We start from the raw sequence: 23,697 nt of genomic DNA on the forward strand, positions 1-23,697 counted from the left end.
TTGCATGCCAGGTAACGGTGTTTGGTGTTGTCATGGCTAGTTTGTCTCCCTATGTGAGAAGCTGCGACCTATAAACCATTTGTAATTGAAAGTGAAATGCATGCACAGTGCCAAGATTAGCTTTTCTCTGAGCGTAGCATGCAATGAGTTCCTTTATAGACAGTCACGCACAAATACCATCTGGGGTTTGTGTCCTGTGTCTGTGTGTACGTGTACACATGTGCATGTGAACAGTATTTGTGTGTGCAGGAGTGGCACTGTGGGAGTATGTTACAACCAATTTTTCTGGAGACAACACATCAGAAAGTACTCTATCACAGAGATTTCAATAGGACCATGCACACATTTTTAGCATAATGAGTATGTCTGGCTGACATACGTGTAGGAGGGAGCATGTTGCAACAACAATGCACATTAAGGTAAAGTGGGTGTCCCAAATGGTACCCTATTCCATATATAGTACACTACTTTTGGCTAAGGCTCATAGGACTCTGGTCAATAGTAGTGCACTGTGAAGGGAATATGGTATCATTTGGGACACAGAAAGAGAACAGAATCAACAAAAGTGCTATATGATGACAGTTGCTCTTTCACTTTTTAAGAGGAAAGCTCTAATGTATGCTTTGAGAGCTTCCAGCCCACACACGCACGCACGCACGTACACACACACCGCCTGTGAGGACTGCAGCACCAACAACACGTGGTAGCAACACAACATGGTAGCAGCACAAAACATGGTACAAACATTATTGGGCACAGACAACAGCACAAAGGGCAAGAAGGTGGAGACAATAAATCACACAAAGCAACCACAACTGTCAGTAAGTGTCCATGATTGAGTTTTTGAATGAAGAGCTTGAGATAAAACTAACCAGTTTGAGTGTTTGTTCCAGCTTGTTCCAGTCGCTAGCTGCGGCATACTGAAAAGACCCAGGGATGTGTGCGCTTTGGGGACCTTTAACAGAATGTGACTGCCAGAACGGGTGTTGTATGTGGAGGATGAGGGCTGCAGTAGATATCTCAGATAGGGGGGAGTGAGGCCTAATACCCTGACTACACCGCTTGCATCGTGTGCCCGAGCATTGCAAAATACATTTAGAAATCTATGTTATTCAATTACTGCACCCAGACTGCTCGCGAGCGTCTGCGTTGCCAAGGGCTAAAATAGAAGTCCTTTCTATTTCTGACGCAGATCGCACTGCAAGTCCTGCCTCTCCCATCTCCTCATTGGTTTATATAAGCAGGTACCCACGTGCCATCTCCTCATTGGTTACACCCACGTGGGTGATTGAAAGACAAACTGTGTTGCCGGTTGTCGTGGTAATACTATGAAAGTTTAGATGCCAATCACTATATAAGTTCAAAGATGAAAAGGCCTGGAAGGAGGAGAGATGACTAGAAATGATTCGGTTGACCGTTTTCTGTGTGGATTAATTGTCAGAGTAAAGGACCTTGTGCATTTCAGGTAAAATAACAACCTAATGTTTATATCCCAGGACAAATTAGCTAGCAAGTCCAAGCTAACTAGCTAAATTGCCATAAATGTTTAATGCTTTTCGACATGTCCCCAAATTAATGTCATTGGTTCAGAGTTTGTTTTGATATTTTATCCTGCGTGGCGTGATCACGTTTGGGGGACAAAATAAATGTATGCACGATGGCGCACGCGCGCAACCGGTTTGGGTTCCGTGTACGAGTGTTTTATAAATAAACATCAACCAGTGGGTCTTGCAATGGGTATACAGAGATGACCAGTTTACAGAGGAGTATAGAGTGCAGTGATGCGTCCTATAAGGGGCAAATCTGTGGTGGCAAATTTCAATGGTATAGTTAACAAACACCCCCATGAAAAAAATTTGAATTAAAAACAGGTTCAGCCCGAGGTTCGACCGTGATCTTGCAGAGTTACTCCACCTCAAGAATTGCATTTGGCAAAAGGCTTGGCACGCCCATACTCAGGCTGACTGGTTCTCGTTCAGGCAAATGAGAAATAAGTGCACTCAGGCTATCCAGAAGGCCAAAGTAAGTTACTTTAACTTCTTTGGGGTAGGGGGCAGTATTTTCACGTCCGGATGAAAAGCGTGCCCAGAGTAAACTGCCTGCTACTCAGGCCAAGATCCTAGGATATGCATATTATTAGTAGATTTGGATAGAAAACACTCTGAAGTTTCTAAAACTGTTTGAATGATGTCTGTGTATAACAGAACTCATATGGCAGGCAAAAACCTGAGAAAAAATCCAACCAGGAAGTGAGAAATCTGAGGTTTGTAGTTTTTCAACTCTTGGCCTATCGAATACACATTGTCTATGGGGTCAAATTGCACTTCATAAGGCTTCCACTAGATGTCAACAGTCTTTAGAACCTTGTTTGATGCTTCTACTGTAAAGTGGGGACGAATGAGAGGGGAATGAGTCAGAGGTCTGCCAAAGAGCCATGAGCTCAGTCTTGCGCGTTCACGTGAGAGCGAGCTCCATTCCATTGCAATTCTACAGACAAAGGAATTCTCCGGTTGGAACATTATTGAAGATTTATGTTAAAAACATCCTAAAGATTGATTCTATACATGTTTCTACAGACTGTAATATAACTTTTTGGACTTTTCGTCCGTACTCTCCACTGGACTTGCACGCTCGTCGTGAGTTTGGATTGTGTACTGAACACGCGAACAACGAGGAGGTATTTGGACATAAATGATGGACATTATCAAACAAAACAAACATTTATTGTGTAACTGGGATTCCTGGGAGTGCATTCTGATGAAGATCATCAAAGGTAAGTGAATATTAATAATGCTATTTCTGACTTCTGTTGATTCCAATATGGCGGATATCTCTTTGGGTTGATTTGTCGTCTGAGCGCCGTATTCAGATTATTGCATGGTTTGCTTTTTCCGTAAAGTTTTTAAAACTCTGACACAGCGGTTGCATTAAGGAGAAGTGCATCTAAAATTCCATGCATAACAGTTGTATCTTTTATCAATGTTTATGAGTATTTCTGTAAATTGATGTGGCTCTCTGCAAAATCAAAGGATGTTTTGGAACTTGTGAATGTAACGCGCCAATGAAAACTCAGATTTTTGGATATAAATATGAACTTTACCGAACAAAACATACATGATTGTGTAACATGAAGTCCTATGAGTGTCATCTGATGAAGATCATCAAAGGTTAGTGATTCATTTTATCTATATTTCTGCTTTTTGTGACTCCTCTCTTTGGCTGGAAAAATGGCTGTGTTTTTCTGTGACTTGGCTCTGACCTAAAATAATCGTTTGGTTTGCTTTCGTCGTAAAGCCTTTTTGAAATCGGACACTGTGGCTGGATTTACAAGTAGTGTATCTTTAAAATGCTGTAAAATACATGTATGTTTGATGAATTTTAATTATGGGATTTCTGTTGTTTTGAATTTGGTGCCCTGCAGTTTCACTGGCTGTTGGCGAGGTGGGACGCTACCACATACCCTAGTGAGGTTAAACAAGCAATTCACTGACATCGGTTCAATTATTAGATTTCACATTTTTTTGTGAGCTCAACGCATAGTTTCTCTAGAGATAAATCAGATCAAGCCCAAACTGTGATGTAGTAGGGAGTTGGTTTCCAACAGGCCAATGTTCTAAATAGTTTAGAGCAGAAAATGTGGTAATTAACTACAATAACCATAATCCATTGTGCACATACTTGTCCGGTCTGTGTGTCTTTCACGCCTGCTACATAAAAGAGACTGCAGTATCAAGAGGGATAGAGAATGCAGGATCAAGAGGGATAGAGATCAGTTGCTGCTCGTGGTATGTCTACTTGAAAATACTTGATCTACATGATTGATAGTTGGTATTCAGCAGTCATAAAAGTATGCCTTATTTACTTAGAAAAACTACTAAAATAGTGATTTAGTCAGACAGCATAGGCAGCAGCTCTATTAAGATGAGATAATGAATTGGAATTAAATAATAAAGTAATCAAATAAAACAAATGTAATTTACACAACTTAAATATTTTATTAAAGTAATTCTGCATTTAGACTAGGGACGCAAAACACTTCATACTATTTGGTATAGCGGAACAAGAAAGCAAGAAAGAGGTTGATGGCAAAACCAAGCCTGCACGACGATATGCATTGCTATGGGGATTTCAGTAAGCGAACTGTGCAAATTAACATCCGGTAGAAAACAATGCTACAGCAGACGGCAAAAGTTTAAATGAAATGAAATGAAATGTTATTTGTCACATGAACCGAATACAACAGGTGTAGGTGTAGGTGTGTAAGGTGTAGACCTTACAGTGAAATGCTTACTTACAAGCTATTAACCAACAATGCAGTTAAGAAAAAACCTAAAAAAGTAAGAAATAAAAGTGAAAGAGCAGCAGTAAAATAACAATAGCGAGGCTATATACAGCGGGTACCGGTACAGAGTCAATGTGCAGGGGCACCGGTTAGTCGAGGTAATTGAGGTAGGGCAAAAAAGTATTTAGTCAGCCACCAATTGTGCAAGTTCTCAATTTTAGTTTTATTTGCAAATTATGGTGGAAAATAAGTATTTGGTCAATAACAAAAGTGTATCTCAATACTTTGTTATATACCCTTTGTTGGCAATGACAGAGGTCAAACGTTTTCTGTAAGTCTTCACAAGGTTTTCACACACTGTTGCTGATATTTTGGCCCATTCCTCCATGCAGATCTCCTCTAGAGCAGTGATGTTTTGGGGCTGTTGCTGGGCAACATGGACTTTCAACTCCCTCCAAAGATTTTCTATGGGGTTGAGATCTGGAGACTGGCTAGGCCACTCCAGGACCTTGAAATGCTTCTTATGAAGCCACTCCTTCGTTGCCCGGGCGGTGTGTTTGGGATCATTGTCATGCTGAAAGACCCAGCCATGTTTCATCTTCAATGCCCTTGCTGATGGAAGGAGATATTCACTCAAAATCTCACGATACATGGCCCCATTCATTCTGTCCTTTACACGGATCAGTCGTCCTGGTCCCTTTACAGAAAAACAGCCCCAAAGCATGATGTTTCCACCCCCATGCTTCACAGTAGGTATGGTGTTCTTTGGATGCAACTCAGCATTCTTTGTCCTCCAAACACCACGAGTTGAGTTTTTTCCAAAAAGTTCTATTTTGGTTTCATCTGACCATATGACATTCTCCCAATCTTCTTCTGAATCATCCAAATGCTCTCTAGCAAACTTCAGACGGGCCTGGACATGTACTGGCTTAAGCAGGGGGACACGTCTGGCACTGCAGGATTTGAGTCCCTGGCGGCTTAGTGTGTTACTGATGGTAGGCTTTGTTACTTTGGTCCCAGCTCTCTGCAGGTCATTCACTAGGTCCCCCCGTGTGGTTCTGGGATTTTTGCTCACCGTTCTTGTGATCATTTTGCGTGGAGCCCCAGATCGAGGGAGATTATCAGTGGTCTTGTATGTCTTCCATTTCCTAATAATTGCTCCCACAGTTGATTTCTTCAAACCAAGCTGCTTACCTAGTGCAGATTCAGTCTTCCCAGCCTGGTGCAGGTCTACAATTTTGTTTCTGGTGTCCTTTGACAGCTCTTTGGTCTTGGCCATAGTGGAGTTTGGAGTGTGACTGTTTGAGGTTGTGGACAGGTGTCTTTTATACTGATAACAAGTTCAAACAGGTGCCATTAATACAGGTAACGAGTGGAGGACAGAGGAGCCTCTTAAAGAAGAAGTTACAGGTCTGTGAGAGCCAGAAATCTTGCTTGTTTGTAGGTGACCAAATACTTATTTTCCTCCATAATTTGCAAATAAATTCATTAAAAATCCTACAATGCGATTTTCTGGATTATTTTTCTAATTTCGTCTGTCATAGTTGAAGTGTACCTATGATGAAAATTACAGGCCTCTCTCATCTTTTTAAGTGGGAGAACTTGCACAATTGGTGGCTGACTAAATACTTTTTTGCCCCACTGTACATGTAGGTAGTTATTAAAGTGACTAACAGAGAGTAGCAGCAGCGTAGAGGGGGGGGGGGGGGGGGCAATGTAAATAGTCTGGGTAGCCATTTGATTAGATTTTCAGGAGTGTTATGGCTTGGGTGTAGAAGCTGTTTAGAAGCCTGTTGGACCTAGACTTGGCGCTCCGGTACAACTTGCCGTGCGGTAGCAGAGAGAACAGTCGATGACTAGGGTGGCTGGTGTTTTTGACCATTTTTAGGGCCTTTCTCTGACACTGCCTGGTTTAGAACTCTAAATTATTTGAAATCTGGCGGGAAGTTCCGTCTATTGTGGCGGCTGACGGCCTTTACCGTTGTGCTCTCATTGAAAACAAAAAAAAATTATCGAAATCGAAATTTTAAAAAACGTATGTTTAAAAAAATAATCGTACCGAAACCGAACCGAACTCAAAAAGCACTATTCGCTCAGCACTATTGTCTAAAAACAAAACTGCCATCATGCATGCTGTGTGAAGGCTACACTCACCCTGAGATAGCTCAATGACTTGAATATGGATTATCGCAAAGTCGGAGTCCCCCGTTACTGTACTTAAACCGTCAAATGATCTCCATGGTTTGGTACTGTACTTACCTTTACAGGTGAAGCACTTCAGGTGGAAGTGCTTGGACTGGACCCGCAGCACCTCACCCTTACATGGCTCCCCACACTTGTAGCACTGAATCAGAAGCTTCTCATTGGAATGGTGTGTGTCCTGCGCATGTGCCACTAGAATAGAACAGAGATAAACATGAACCACTATAATCACACACATTGTAGGTCTGGTTTCCCGCACACAGATTAATCCTAGACTTAGATTTAGAAGCATGTCTAATAGAGATTCTCCATGTATACTGCTTTTTAGTCCAAGCGTATAAAGCGTCTCAGAGTGCTAAAAGTGCTATGATCTAAAAGGCTAAACTGATCCTACATTAGCACTCCTACTATGATATTCTTTAAGAATACGAGTCCTGGACTAGGCTAGGGCTGGGTGATATATATATAAATGAATTCAATTAAATTTGAATTTACACTACTGTTCAAAAGTTTGGGGTCACTTAGAAATGTCCTTGTTTTTGAAAGAAAAGCACATTTTTTGTCCATTAAAATAATATCAAATTGATCAGAAATACAGTGTAGACATTTTTAATGTTGTAACTGACTATTGTAGCTGGAAACGGCAGATTTTATGGAATATCTACATAGGCGTACAGAGGCCCATTATCAGAAACAATCACTCCTGTGTTCCAACGGCACGTTGTGTTAGCTAATCCAAGTTTATCATTTTGAAAGGCTAATTGATCATTAGAAAACCCTTTTGCAATGATGTTAACACAGCTGAAAACTGGCCTTATTTAGACTAGTTGAGTGTCTGGAGCATCAACATTTGTGGGTTTGATTACAGGCTCAAAATGGCCAGAAACAAAGACCTTTCTTCTGAAACTCGTCAGTCCATTCTTGTTCTGAGAATTGAAGGCTATTCCATGCGAGAAATGGCCCAAAAACTGAAGATGTCGTACAACGCTGTGTACTACTCCCTTCACAGAACAGCGCAAACTGGCTTTAACCAGAATCGAAAATAGTGGGAGGCCCCGGTGCATAACTGAGCAAGAGGACTTGATGGGTTTGATTACAGGCTCAAAATGGCAAGAAACAAAGACCTTTCTTCTGAAACTCGTCAGTCCATTCTTGTTCTGAGAATTGAAGGCTATTCCATGCGAGAAATGGCCAAAAAACTGAAGATCTCGTACAACGCTGTGTACTACTCCCTTCACAGAACAGCGCAAACTGGCTTTAACCAGAATAGAAAATAGTGGGAGGCCCCGGTGCATAACTGAGCAAGAGGACAAGTACATTAGAGTGTCTAGAAACAGACACCTCACAAGTCCTTAACTGGCAGCTTAATTAAATAGTACCCGCAAAACACCAGTCTCAACGTCAACAGTGAAGATGTGACTCCGGGATGCTGGCCTTCTAGGCACAGTTGCAAAGAAAAAGCCATATCTCAGACTGGCCAATAAAAATAAAAGATTAAAATTGGCAAAAGAACACAAACACTGGACAGAGGAACTCTGAATCAAATGCCTGTATCACAAGAATCAAGATTTAAATTTTTTTGGTCTCCTCTCCTTGTCTCCTTCAGTGCTGTTTACACTGTGCACCTTCGTACTCACTCCGACACCCCTCCACCTGCCACCCACAACACAGATGAAAGATCACTTCTTCCTTTCTTCCTCTCTGACAACAAGCAGTTCCAGCTCAAGAACTCCAAAGTAACCTGTGTAAATGACAATTACCCTGTAGCACTCACATCTGTAGCTTTGAAAGGCAGGTCTTGGCTTACATCAACACCATCATCCCAGAAACCCTGGACCCACTCCAATTTGTATACCACCCCAACAGATCCACAGGATCCTGGACTTCCTGACGGGACGCCCCCAGGTATTTTGTATTTATTATGGATCCCCATTAGCTACTCTTCCTGGGGTCCAGCTAAATTAAGGAAGTTTATACAATTGTAAATACATTACAATACATTCAGACTGTATGTGCTCAGGCCCCTACCCACCACTACCACATATACAGTACAAAAGCCATGTGTGCGTGTGTGTATAGTGCGTATGCTATCGTGCATGTGTATGTGTGTGTATGCATGTGTCTGTGGCTATGTTTGTGTTACTTCACAGTCCCCGCTCTTCCATAAGGTGTTTTTTTAATCTTTTTTTTTTAAATCAAATTTTACTGCTTGCATCAGTTACTTGATGTGGAATAGAGTTCCATGTAGTCTTGGTTCTATTTAGTACTGTGCGCCTTCCATAGTCTGTTCTGGACTTGGGGAGTGTGAAAAGACGTGTCTTGTGGGTTATGCATGGGTGTCCGAGCTGTGTTGTTCAATCAGACAGCTAGGTGCATTCAACATGTCAATACCTCTCATAAATACTAGCATTGACGAAGTCAATCTCTCCTCCATTTTGAGCCAGGAGAGATTGACATGCATATTATTAATAATATCCAGGTGATGAGTAGGCAACAACACATTTGCCATGCTGACCCTCAACACGGGGGCCCCTCAGGGGTGCGTGCTTAGTTCTCTCCTGTACTACCCATTCACCTACAACTACGTGTCCACACACAAGTTCAACACCATCAAGTTTGCTGACGATGCGAAGGTGATAAGCCTCATCACTGACGACGATGAGACAGCCTATAGGGAGGTCAGAGACCTGGCAGTGTGGTGCCAGGACATCAACCTCTCCCTCAACGTCAGCAAGACAAGGGAGCTGATCATGGACTTGAGGAAACGGAGGGCTGAGCACACCACCATTCCCATCTATGAGGCTGTAGTGGATCGAGTCGAGAGCTTCAAGTTCCTCAGTGTCCACATCACTAAGGATCTATCATGGGAAAAACACAATATGGTTGTGAAGAGGGCACGACCTCTCCCCCCTCAGGAGACTGAAAAGATTTGGCATGGTCCCTCAGATCTTCAAAAAGTTGTACAGTTGCACCATTGAGAGCCTCTTGACTGGCTGTATCACCGCTTGGTGTGGTAACTGCTTGGCATTCGACCTGTAGTGCGGACGACCCAGTACATCACTGGAGCCAAGCTCCCTGCCATCCAGGACCTCAATACCAGGCGGTGTCAGAGGAAGGCCCTACAAATTGTCAAAGACTCCAGCCACCCATCTCTCTGCTACCGCACGGCAAGTGGTACTGATGCAATCTGGAACCAACAGGACCCTGAACAGCTTCTACCCCCAAGCCATAAGACTGCTAAATAGTTAGTCCGTGTAGCTATTTGGTTAACTATTTGCCCATCTGCATTGACAGTTTTTTTGCACTACCTTTTTTGACTCATCACATACGCTGCTGCTACTGTTAACTATCTGTCACTTTATTCCTAGTTATATGTACATATTATTGTGAATTTGTCAGTACATATGTGGTAATTATTTATTTCAGAAGGAGCCAGGAAAACTAGTGCACATGTTTTGTGCTCTGGGTCATTAGACACCATTAGACCTGGGGGTTGGACACGACTTTGGTTATTCCTGTAACTGTTATGGCCAACTATGTGCTGTTGCTATGGTTACACCTCTTGTTTTTTTTCAAGAACAGGGGTGTCCCTTTCAGAGGAGTTAGCATGATGGCATGTATTGGTTATTCTTGTAGAGGGCCAAGGTATGTTACTATGGTCCTACATGCATGAAACTATTTCTGTGACTCTACAGGTTACATGTCCTAATATGAAGGCAATATGATAACGGTGGCTAAATGCCAGAGCTGATGAGCCATTAAGAGGAGTGACTATGAGTATGACGTAAGGAGAACAAATGTATAAGAAGCTTGTGCCAAGACTGGAAGGGAGTTACTTCATGAATTAGCTCAGCTTTTGTTATATTGATTAATAACGCACATGCTCCAGTATTTTAGAATTATTATTGACTGAATAATTCCACGACATAAATGGCGAGGTTGCCAAGAGTGGCGAAAAGGGACCAGAGACGGTGAAAATCTGCAGCTGTGAATGGGCTTCGTGGACAGACTGCACAAAACACCTGTTAAGACGGTGAATTGAGTTCTTACCTATAGTAATAGAGTTCTTGTGTGGTTCGCTCTAGGAACCTGTTTCAGAGGTAGGTCACCGAGTAGGTCTCTCCAAATTTGACGAACCAAAGAACCATTGGGAGCTTTTGAGTTCAATGAAATGCACGCTAAATATTGGGGGTAAAATAAAGCTTTTGAGCTTGCAACCGTGCATATAAGTATAGTAATTGGTGTATGACCATTGGAGAGGGAGAGTTGTGTGCACCATCTGTTTTGACTGGTTCACTTGGGTGGGGTTATTCATCTGATTTGTTCAGACGGTTCATCTGACCAGTTGTTCAGACTGTTTAAGTTGTGACTACGCTGTCTGATTTTGTTTGGCCGGGATATGTTTGATTAGACCTGTGTGAGTTGCGCGCAAACACAGCCCGTTTGTCTGATTCAATTGGTCCTTGTCAGCGGGTCATTCAATTTGTCTGGCTCACGCAGTTGGTCAGCTGGGGGGGGGGGGGGTGATCGGTCTTGTTCAGGTTATCTGTCTGCCCTGTTGACTGTTCTGTTCAATCTAGTTTGAGGTGACAATTGTCCATTTGCATGGTCAAATTAAAGAGCGCTTATCGTGGAAGTGGAAGTGAATCAATGAGGACAGCTAGAAAGTGAATCGGAAATTGCAAATTAAAAATCCTGTATACTCAGGTGAAAGATCACTTAGGAAAGTGTCGCTTAGGAAAGCGTGAAAAATCACGTAGGAAAGAGTGAAAAAGTGTGAAAAATCACTTAGGAAAATGTAAGAGTATACTCGGGTCGCTTAGGAAAGCGTGGAAGATCACTTAGGAAAGTGTAAGAGAAATACTATTAGATTACTTATCGTGTTGAGGGAGTGTATCGATAATTAATTAAATAAGATGCAAATCCTGTATACTCAGGTCGCGTAGGAAAGCGTGAACGTGAGTGTGACAGTTCTCTGCTGTTGTGGGACAAAAAGGTTGTGTTCTGCATTAGGGGAGGTGAATGTGATTGGTACATAAATACCCATTGAAGGAATATGATACTAGAAGTTTGAACAGTTAGGAGAAATTGTAAAATACATGAACAATATAGTAACTTCGTAATAAATGTCGAGACGATATTAGCGATTGCACGGTGAGACCGTTAAATTGTGTACTGCAAAGTGGATGAATATACAGTCTATAGAAATTGGAATTTGAAGTAAGAATATACTCAAAAAGAGAAAACAATTATAAAAACCGATAAATGGGTAATTACCAATACTCCAAGTACAATAATAGAGAGAGAAAAATATATAAATCAAAATCAAAATATTTAGGGCTTGAAGAGGTCGTTAACGTTTTTAGCCCTGGATCTATAGGGAGTAATATAAAGAACAAGATAAAGTGGTTTAATAAGGGAATAGCACAAAAAAAAGGAATAAAACTGAGACTGACGGTAGGAAGACCAAAACGATGCAGGCCGCAACAATGAGTAAAACGGCTGTAGACATTCTGAGCGCTAGACATCCCCTACGCAAAAAAAGAACGAAAAGAAATGTCGACCTTCGTCTCTCCCGAGCCCGTACGGGAGTTGTAGCGATGAGACAAGATAGTAATTACTAGCGATTGGATACCATGAAAATTGGGGAGAAAAGGGGATAAAATTTATATTAAAAAAAATAAAAAAATAAAAAAAGTCAGACAGGAAGGAGGTGGAATGGTTTACAGAACCTCCACCATGCGCCAGTAGACAATTCCCGCTGGTGTCTGGAATAGTGGAAATAAAAGGGGAAGTGGAATTAGAGGACGAGGGGGTTGTTGCCTCTACACTTCCTTTAGAGAGAAGAAAGGACTTGGAAAAGACAGGGGAGATTGAGCAAGGTGCAGGAAGAAACCCAGAAATTTTAATTGTAATGAAGGATTAAGTAAGGCCTTAGCTAAAATGAAGGTTCAAAAGGATGTAGATGAAGATTCGCTGGATGCCATTGGCCTGATAACGGCAATAGGGCATCCAATGAGGGATGGAGTGGACTTTTATACATACCGGCCAGGAGTCTGGAGAGCCCTAAGAGATGAGTATCCTGAACGGATGGACGCAAAGTCACTAAAAAGAGAGCTACTGGGGGTGACAGATAATCCGGCTGTGTACTTACACGGACAGCTGAAACGATGTAGGCAGGAAACAGAACGGGATCCAGAGGGAGACCCACTGATGACAACTCTGTACCGAAACTCAGTGATAGAAGACATGCCCCTGCCTGAGAAGCAAGCTGGAGGATGTAGTGGGACTGACTTCAAAATCACACAAAGAATTCTGTGACCATGTCATCCATGCAGTGGAATAACACAGAAAGGATGAACAGACTCACAGAACAAGAAAACAACATTCCAAGGAACTTTTATTATCCAGGCTCCAGTGACAACACCTGTGCCAGAAGTAGGGACTATGGCTGCAGTCTCCTCATGAGGACCGCAACTGCCTCCCGTCCAGCAGGCCCAAGTGCAACCCACAAGACCAGTAGTAAATGTGTATGCACAACAACCCCAACAATATAATAATGGTAATAGGCAACATAGACCTCCACAGAACAATCAGAGAAAAGGATTTAGTGGCCCACAGGGGCCTCCTGGGACCTGTTGGAGATGTCACTAGCTAGGACACTTCAAAATAAACTGCCCTACAAATCCTTGGAAGATACAAGGAAACAGGAACCATAATAATCGGCAACCACAAAGAAATAGGTATCAAAATAAATGGAACCTAGAAGGCGGCTGGCAAAACAATCAGAGACAACCACAGGGCCCTGTGAACCCATGGGCGGGGATACTAGCGGTGCCCAGAGAATTCTACAGTGGAGGGTCAGTTTCCAATAATAACCACAAGAGCTGATCAAGATCCTATGCTGGAGGTTAAAATTCAGAACAGAGGCACACCTATGATGATAGATACTGGAGCCACTTGTAAAGATCCAAATTATGCCTCTCATCTCCCCATGTCTGGCAAATATGCCAAAACTATAGGATTCTCGGGACAAACACAGCTAATTCTGATGACAGCTCCTGTACATCTGATGACTGATGGTAGATCAGCAACACTCCCTATACTAGTGTCAGAACAAACTCCGATTACTTTACTGGGTAGGGATGCTCTATGCAAAATGGGAATACAAATTAAGTGCTCAGCTGAAGGGGTAATTATTGATAGAACAGGAGTAAATCGACAAATGGTAATGACAGGAGAGACAGAAAATGTATATTGGTTAGGGGACCTTGAGTCTGAAGTAAATAAAACCATAGAGAAATGAGGAAGGTTTATTCAGGCCCACATACCTGAAGCTGGTAGAGCTAAATCTGAGTATCATTGCACAATGCAGTATGATCCTTACCAAGACCATTTGTTAGAACAGCTTTGGATAATGAACGCAAATAGTAAATCAGCACCAATTATGTCTCAGTGCATAATTATAGGGAAACAGGGAGCAGCAATGGATGTAATGGACAGGGATGGATCTGGCTTTGTAGAGGAATGGTATAATGTCTCTGATTCTGTCCCTCACCTTACATTGTTGGTAAACAAAGGTGTCAAAGCAAAAGAATTGGGACCCCTGGTGAAGAAAGCCAAGAAATGTAAATAGAATAAAACAGACAAACCATAGATTTTTCACTATAAAGATACATCCTTTATCAAAATGACCACAACAGTAATGCATGGGGATCCAAGGGTAGTAGAGGTCACAGCTAATCAACAAATACAATTAGGAGATAATATTGAATGAATAAGTGAACAGAGACAGGAAATGGAAAAAAAATACCTAAAGGGTCGCAACGTGACATAGGATTGGTTAAATCAGCAAATCCTGTATGCATCAAAGTAAAACCGGGTGCTAAACCCCCTTGGAAAGCTCAATATTATATGAAGCCTGAAGCTGAGGAAGGCATAAGCATGACAATTGAGGGACAAATCAAAGCAGGGGTTTCAATAGAGACACAAAGTTGCTGTAATACACCTTTATTACCGGTTCTTAAAGCAGATGGTAAAAAATGGAGGCTGGTACATGACTTAAGGGCAATTCGTGACATAGCACTTGACTGGGATGCAGAAGTTCCTAACCCTCAAACATTGCTGTCCAATGTCCCCCCAGATGCCAAGTACTTTACAGTGATTGATCTATGTGGAGCATTTTGTTGTGTGCCCCTGGTGGAAGAGTGCAGACATTTGTTTGCGTTTACGCACAGAGAACACCAATTTACTTATACTCAAATTCCACAGGGATTTAAGCATTTTAAGCACATTTATTCAATCAAGTGCAGAGAGCAGATTTGGAAGATTTGGTGCTTGGTGGAATGTTGATTCAATACGTGGATGACTTACTAATCTGTTCTCCCTCTCTAGAACAGTGTCACACAGACTCCATGAAAGTGCTAAAGAGATTGGCAGAGGGAGGACATAAAGTCTCAAAGACAAAACGTCAATACTGCCAGCCTCAAGTTGAGTACCTAGGAAGAACTATAGCTCATGGAACCAAGGCAATAGCACCAGGACAGCTGGATGGAATCAGTAATGGACCCTTGCCACAAACAGTAGCTCAAATTAGGACCTTTTTTAGGAATGACTGAATTTAGCTTAGACTGGATGGAAGAATATGTAGTGAAGACTGCCCCCTTGAGAGAAATAATGAAAGAAGCAGGTCAGCTTAATCTCAGGGCCAAACTAGACTGGAACAATGATGCTCTGGTTGCATTTGAAACATTAAAAAAGGAAATGCAGACAGCACCAGCCTTAGCCGGATCCAGACTACACAAAGCCATGTTTGTTATATGTAGCAAACTGGTGCGATGGTTATGCAGCAGCGGTACTTATGCTTACTTATGTAGTGGAAGGCGGAAGCAACCCATTGCTTACTACAGTACTAAACTGGACTCTGTTGCCCAGGGATATCCTCCTTGTTATCAGGGAGTGGCAGCATTGCAGTATGCGTATGATAAAGCTTCAAACAATAACTATGGAATATTCAGTAACACTCCTCACACACCGTAAAATAGTAGAGTTGATAAAACAGGGAAAATTTGTATTAACCAATGCAAGAACTTTAGAATACATGACCCTGCTAAATTATCCAGATGTTTATATAAGACAGTGTAATACAGTAAATCCAGCTGAAAGAATTCCTTTGGAATTCGAAGGAACTACTCATGATTGTGTAGCAGTATCTCTAACTTTCATCAAACTAAGACCAGATCTTGAGTCTACGCCTTTTCTGGACAGAGAAGGAACTTATTTAGAAGAATACTTTGTAGATGGCTCCTGTTATAAAGACTATCCTGGTAACCATGCAGGATATGTAGTAGTAAGAAAACAGGGAAAAGATTTTAAAGAGGAAAAAACTGAATACTGTCCACAACCATGTTCAGCTCAGTTCGCAGAACTAATGGCTCTTACTGCAGCATGCATCTTAGGGAAAGGTAAAACAGTAAATATATATACTGACTCAGCCTATGCACATGGAGTATACCACTTATTTGGAGCTGTGTGGAAACAAAGAGGATTTAAGAAAAGGGATGGAACCCCTATACAACATCACGTACAAATGGTAAAATGTATGGAATAAATTAAATTAATAAATTCAAAAAATTTAGAACTAGAAATAGATAGTCCTTGGTTCACTCCAGACCTGTCTACCCTTGACCAGCACAAAAACATCCTGTGGCATTCTGCATTAGCATCGAATAGCCCCCGTGATATGTAACTTTTCAGGGAAGTTAGGAACCATTATACACAGGCAGTTAGGAAAGCTAAGGCTAGCTTTTTCAAACAGAAATTTTCATCCTGTAGTACAAACTCAAAAAAGTTCTGGGACACTGTAAAGTCCATGGAGAATAAGAGCACCTCCTCCCAGCTGCCCACTGCTCTGATGCTAGGAAACACTGTTACCACCGATAAATCCACTATAATTGAGAATTTCAATAAGCATTTCTCTACGGCTGGCCATGCTTTCCACCTGGCTACCCCTACCCCGGTCAACTGCCTGGCACCCTCCACAGCAACCCCCCAAGCCCCCACCATTTCTCCTTCACCCAAATCCAGATAGCTGATGTTCTGAAAGAGCTGCTAAATCTGAACCCCTACAAATCAGCTGGGCTAGACAATCTGGACACTCTCTTTCTAAAATGATCTGCCGAAATTGTTACAACCCCTATTACTAGCCTGTTCAATCTCTCTTTCGTATCGTCTGAGATTCCCAAAGATTGGAAAGGTCATCACTAACCTTTGATTATCTTCATCAGATGACACTCATAGGATTTCATGTTACACAATACATATATGTTTTGTTCTGTAAAGTTCATATTTATATCCAAAAATCGGAGTTTTCATTGGCGCGTTACGTTCACAAGTTCCAAAACATCCTTTGATTTTGCAGAGAGCCACATCAATTTACAGGAATACTCATAATAAACATTGCTAAAAGATACAACTGTTATGCATGGAATTTTAGATGCACTTCTCCTTAATGCAACCGCTGTCTCAAATTTCAAAAAAGCTTTACGGAAAAAGCAAACCATGCAATAATCTGAGTCTGCACTCAGAGCCCAATCAAAACACAAATATATCTGCCATATTGTGCAGTCAACAGAAGTCAGAAATAACATTATAAACATTCACTTACCTTTGATGATCTTCATCAGAATGCACTCCCAGGAATCCCAGTTCCACAATAAATGTAAAAAAAAAAAAAAAAAAAAAAAAAAAAATTATTTGGGGGGTGGATCAGCTTAATATTGCGGAAAGAATGTTGCTTCCAATGTAATTGTCTGCATCATTTCCATTCCCCCATATTTTTTGGGGTAAATATATATATCCATTCACGTATGCATACATATACACATATATACATACACATACCTACATAGACATACATACTTTTTTTAAAGAGTATACCTTTATTATTATTCCCCGCAAACCCTACCACCGATCCCCCAATTGGAGTAAACTGATAAACATTTCTGTTTTTACCTTCAATTTATACATCTTATACACATTTCACAGACACAGTCTACTTTATAATAGTTCTCTCTTGTTTGTTCTTAGTCCTTCCTCTATTTCTGTTGCCCATCCAGTTTGATTTCCACTTGTAACTGTGCTATTTCACAATAGCTCCGCACCTATACACATTTCACAGATCCCGTATGCCCTACATTGTTTATCTTGTTATTAGTCCCACCCTTCAGCTCCACTCAACCTTTCCCATCTATCTTCCAACATCATCCATTTCGGATTTTTATTTGCCATATATTTTTCAACTGTGCTGTGATGCTTCACAAAAGATTTGAATCTTCCTATTCTCATAGCTTCCACGGATTGTAAATTAAAAATAAACATTTTTGCTAAAATAATTATTATATTATTGATTGATTGACTATGGCTTTTCAAATCCCCCAGTATTGCTATCTGTAGCGTTAGTTCTACGCAAATGTTGCAATTCTTCAACCATTCCTGGACCTGTGACCAAAAACGAGCTACATGCGGACAATACCAAAATAAATGGTCTAATGACTCTGCCTCCTCACAGCAGAATCTACAGAGCTGGGAAGATTGTATCCCCCATATATATAACATTCTATTAGTTGCAAGAATTTTGTACAATAATTTAAATTGAAAAATTCGAAGTTTTGAATCCGGCGTTGTTTTGCGTATCAATTCATAAACCATGTGCCATGGAATGGGTACATCGAAAATCTCTTCCCAACTATTTTGCAATTTATATGGCACAGCTGTAAGTTTTTTGGTCCTTAAATTAAATTGGTATATGTTTTTATTTATCACACTTTTCTTTAACCATTTATGTTCTTTAATATAAGGCCGACATACAAGTTCCTTACTTTTATCCCCTTCCACCTGCCTCTTCCATTTTTGTGGTAATGCTGCAATTAATTGGTTGTAATTATGGGTAGAGCAGACATTTCCATATGACTGTGTTAGCTGCATGTGTGACATTACTCCACCAGTCCTATTTATGATATCATTCACAAAAATTATACCCTTTTTAAACATTTCTTCGATAAATACAGTTTTTTTATCAATTACTATATTTGAATTTAACCACAAGATTTGTTGTACTATTTGTTCCGTCCTTTCAGGTTGATGAAACTGAAATTGCAACCAACTTTCTAAGGCTTGTTTAAAAAATAAAGATATTTTGGAGATTATTTCCTTTTCAAGCAACCGAAAGTGAGCAGGTGTGATCTGGATAAAGGGAAAAAAGCCCTTCTTGAACATAGGATGAGACATTCGTACCAATCTACTAGAGAACCAGTTTGGATTTAAGTATAACTTTTGTATGACTGATGCCTTTAGTGAGAGGTCTAATGCTTTAATATTTAATAATTTCTGCCCTCCGAATTCATATTCGTTATATAAATAGGCCCTTTTAATTTTATCTGGCTTGCCGTTCCAAATAAAATTGAATATTTTTTGTTCATATAATTTAAAAAGCAGGTCACTAGGTGTAGGCAAAACCATAAGCAAATAGGTAAACTGTGATATGATTAAAGAGTTAATCAGGGTGATTTTCCCACAAATAGACAGGTATTTTCCTTTCCATGGTAGCAAGATCTTATCTATTTTTGCTAACTTTCTATAAAAATTTATTGGAGTGAGATCATTTCTTTCTTTTGGGATTTGTATACCGAGTATGTCCACATCACCGTCAGACCATTTAATTGGTAAACTACATGGCAATGTAAAATGTGTATTTTTTTGTGATCCAATACGTAATATGGTACATTTATCATAATTTGGTTTTAATCCAGAGAGGATAGCAAATGTATCTAGATCCTCTAAGAGGCCGTGGAGAGATTCTAGTTGTGGTTTTAAAAGAAAACATGAATCATCAGCGTACAATGACACCTTAGTTTTTAGGCCCATGATTTCTAAACCCTTAATATTAATGTTTGATCTAATTTTAACAGCTAACATTTCGATGGCAATAATAAATAGATATGCCGATAGTGGACAACCTTGTTTTACTCCTCTAGATAGTTTAAAACTTTCTGAGATGTAGCCATTATTTACTATTTTACACCTAGGGTTACTATACATAATTTTTACCCATTTTATTAGAGATTCCCCAAAATTGAAATATTCTAGGCATTTATATATAAACTCCAATCGTACTTTATCAAAAGCCTTTTCAAAATCAGCTATGAAAACCAGGCCTGGTGTCCCCGATATTTCATAGTGTTCTATTGTTTCCAGTACTTGCCTTATATTATCTCCAATGTATCGTCCATGTAAAAAACCTGTCTGATTAGGATGAATAATATCTGACAAAACTTTTTTTATTCTATGCGCCAAGCATTTTGCTAGGATTTTTGCATCACAACACTGAAGTGTAAGAGGTCTCCAATTTTTTAAATGGACTGGATCTTTATATATACCACTTGGGTCCTGTTTCAGTAATAATGATATCACACCTTCCTTGTTGCGTGTCTGATAATCTATCATTTATATAGGAGTGGTTAAAACAAGCTAATAATGGTCCTTTGAGTATATCAAAAAAAAAATTGTATACTTCCACTGGTATGCCATCCAGTCCTGGAGTTTTCCCATCCTTAAAGGCCCCAATTGCATCAAGTAGTTCCTCCTCTGTAATTAGGCCTTCACATGAATCTTTCTGTACAGATGTTAATTTTACATTATTATTAGGGAATAAATCCATACAATTAGTGTCAAATAGTGGAGATGGAGGAGCCTGAAACGAAAACATATTCTTAAAGTACTTTACTTCCTCTTTCAAAATATCATTTGGTGAATCATGCGTGACTCCATCATTTGTAACAAGTTTTAATACGTTTTTTTTGGTAGCATTTCTATATTGAAGATTGAAAAAGAATTTGGTGCATTTTTCCCCATATTCCATCCAGTTCGCTTTATTTTTATAATATATTACACTGGATCTTTCTTGAATAAGTTCCTCCATTTCTTTTTGTTTTTCCTCTAACTTATTCTGTGCCTCTATGGTACCGTTTTTATTGTTATCTAACTGTACTGTTAGTCCTTCAATTTCCCTTGTTAATATGGACTCTTTTGATCGAAATTGCTTTTGTTTTATAGATGAGTACTGAATTGCATGGCCTCTAAAGGCACACTTAAAAGTGTCCCATACAATATGGGGATCTGCTGTACCTATGTTATGTCTAAAAAAGTCAGTTATAAATTCTTCTGTCCTAGTTCTAAACAATTTATCATCTAGTAGGCTTTGATTAAATTTCCAATATCCTCGCCCACGTGGAAATTCTGTAAGAGTAATATATATGCCAATTATGTGATGGTCCGACCGTATTCTGTCCCCTATCAAACACTTTTTAACTTTTGGTGCCAGAGAGAATGATATAAGAAAGTAGTCAAGGCGACTAGCTTGATTAAGCCTCCGCCATGTATATCTCACTAGGTCAGGGTATTTAAGTCTCCATATATCCACTAATTCCAATATATCCATGACATTCCTGATTTCCTTAAGTGACTGAGGGTGATAGTTTGTAGTGTGATTTCCTTTCCGGTCCATAGAGGTATTTAAGACCGTATTAAAATCTCCCACTATAATAATAGAGTCTAGTGTTGCTTGTAGAGCTGATACATTCTTATATATATTGTCAAAGAAGCTTGGATCATCATTATTCGGACCGTATAGGTTAATAAGCCATATATGTTTATTGTCCAATAACATATTTAAAATAATCCATCTACCTTGAGGATCTGTTTGGACAAGTTGCACATTTGGATCAAAGTTATTATTAATTAAATCCATCACCCCTTTTGAATTTCTTTGCCCATGGGAGAAATATATTTCGCCCCCCCAGTTCTTTTTCCACAAAACTTCATCTAAAACTGTCGAATGGGTTTCCTGTAAACAGTAGATATTATAATCCTTCTCTTTTAGCCAGGTAAATACTGATCGTCTTTTCTTATTATCTGCTAAGCCATTACAATTGTAACTGGCTATACTTATTTCACCACTTACCATAATGAGACACACCTTTCAATTATTTTTTATCAAAATATATGTTTGTAAACGTCCTATTAAAAAGTAACATAATGATTGAGTGTCTATATAGTTGTACCATGACATTTGCATCTCCACTAAGCAAACCTCCAATTGGTCCCCACTATTCCACCCGCCAAAAGCCCCCATCTCGAGTTGGGTTGTCATCCCAATGCCCGGCAGACCACCCCCGACCCCCCGCATCGCACAGCCCCGGACCGACTGGGATCCATCCTTCGAAAAGTGCACACAGCACCATCCACCGAACCGAAGCAGATCCATTGCCAAATGCATTTCCATCGCCCTCACCTCGATTTTTATTACATATTGCTGTGAATCATCCTCTATAGTCCCTAACATCTTTTACTTCTTCCTTCGCAACAGTTGTGGGATACACACATACACCCACACACATTCAGCCCTTACCCCCACACAACCATAAGCTCACCCTCTCAACAATTGCACCATCCCAGAGCCCAACTCAAGATGGGTCATGATTTACAAATGTACTTGCAGTTGCAGCTGCATGAGAAGGCCTGCAAGACCGCGCAAAAAATGAGCATAAATGTAGAGATTTATTTACCATTGTCACATCCTAGATGATGGAGGTCAAATGTACACCTTCTTCCTGAAACACCCACAATACGGTCATCCATTTTGACCATGTTCCCAAGCATCTTGTAAGAAATTGAAATAGAGACTGGAAACTAGCAATAACTACACTTCAACATAAGCCATATATTATACAAAAACACACATACTCCTCATTTCTCTTGGACATATGCTGGACTTAAGACACCAACTATAGACACACATAATTCCCCTCCCCCATAATAACCACAGACACACCCAACCCATGGTTGGACCTCAGGACAAAGAACTCTCAGGAACCAATGGAACGTGGACACCAGGCCTGATCAGGACTACCCAAGACCCAGATCGACCAATCGGAAGGCCGGACTCGCAGATCTACCTACTTTGCTTGTTGTCTATATAGTACTGTACAATTCTGGAAACTGGCCTCTTTTCCGGACGATTCACTAGGAGTCAGACTGAAAGAGCCTTGCTGCAAGATTTTACTAAGATATCTTTACATGTAATTAAACGGCCTTATTATAAAATTATCCACCTCGTCCTATTGTCTCCTCTTGTTCTCCTGTCAACAGTAAACGTTTTACTAACAATCTCCATGCAGTCCGACTTGATTTCGTGCCACCAGGGCCACAATAATATACCCCCTCTCTGAATGTCCGAGTGTGACCCCCTCCCCATGGGTTACTGCAGCTAGTGTTGCCAGCACTGCCACTGCCTGGGTGGGGGCACCCCACCAGAATCCCCACCGGCTAGGTACAAGGTCGTCAAGGTTCTCATTAGCAGCTTTGAGAATTTCCTTGTTTATTATGCTCTCCCTTTAGGGGGCTTTGGCTTTGCAGGACCAACCCTGCCAAGCAGGCTCAGAATCTTGAGGGGGCAGTGCTGCTCTTGGTCCCTGACCTCATTTTGGCTGCATACAGACCGCTTACAGCATGCACATAAAACAGTTAGGGACTTCTCCTTAGTATCTGGAACATTCATGTGGGTGTCTAGGGTATAGGGCCATGGACCGTACCATTAAAATAGGATAATAAATAATTAGATTTAATTTATTTTAAAAATGTAGTTCCCCATGATAGGACAATAAATAAATAAGACGTATAATTCATTATAAAAGTATATCCATCATCTGAACAACATTGAAAGCCCTCTCATACCCGGCCCACAGCAATACACTGGCTCTGGGATATGCAACTATTTCATTACTCACTCACTCAACTTTCCAAACATAACAAATAAAAATAAACACACACCACACCATCCACACATACTGTGCCTTCTGTTTACTTAGTTTTTATCTTCACTATGTAGAAATAGTGCTTGTGTTCAATTAGTTATATGTGAAGATTTATAGAAAAGCTATATTTTGTATTGTATTGTTACAATCAATAACCGGGCTTGAATTGTGTTTATTTTCCTCATCTATGAGAACTTTGTAATTTTTAAAATAACCATGGAGTAATCTTTGTGTCTCTGAACAACTGGTTATCAATATATAGTTTATCAACGACGAGAGCTACTCGTTTCGCTTTTAATCTATTTTTTTTGAAAATTGGATACAGAACTTTGCGCCGTTCTG

At 40.3% G+C, this 23,697-nt stretch overlaps 1 protein-coding gene across 12 annotated transcripts in view; it reads right to left on the bottom strand.

Moving 5' to 3' along the window:
- LOC129854082 (actin-binding LIM protein 1-like) overlaps positions 1-23,697 on the bottom strand; it is a 151,917-nt gene that overhangs the window by 65,987 nt on the left and 62,233 nt on the right. For all 12 annotated transcript variants that reach the window (XM_055920820.1, XM_055920754.1, XM_055920734.1 and 9 more), the window contains exon 2: positions 6,542-6,676. In XM_055920820.1, the coding sequence (XP_055776795.1) occupies positions 6,542-6,676 (135 nt within the window). The remainder of the gene's footprint in view (positions 1-6,541; positions 6,677-23,697) is intronic.

This window comes from Salvelinus fontinalis, chromosome 1 (genome assembly GCF_029448725.1).
Source record: "Salvelinus fontinalis isolate EN_2023a chromosome 1, ASM2944872v1, whole genome shotgun sequence".
Taxonomy (NCBI): Eukaryota; Metazoa; Chordata; class Actinopteri; order Salmoniformes; family Salmonidae; genus Salvelinus; species Salvelinus fontinalis.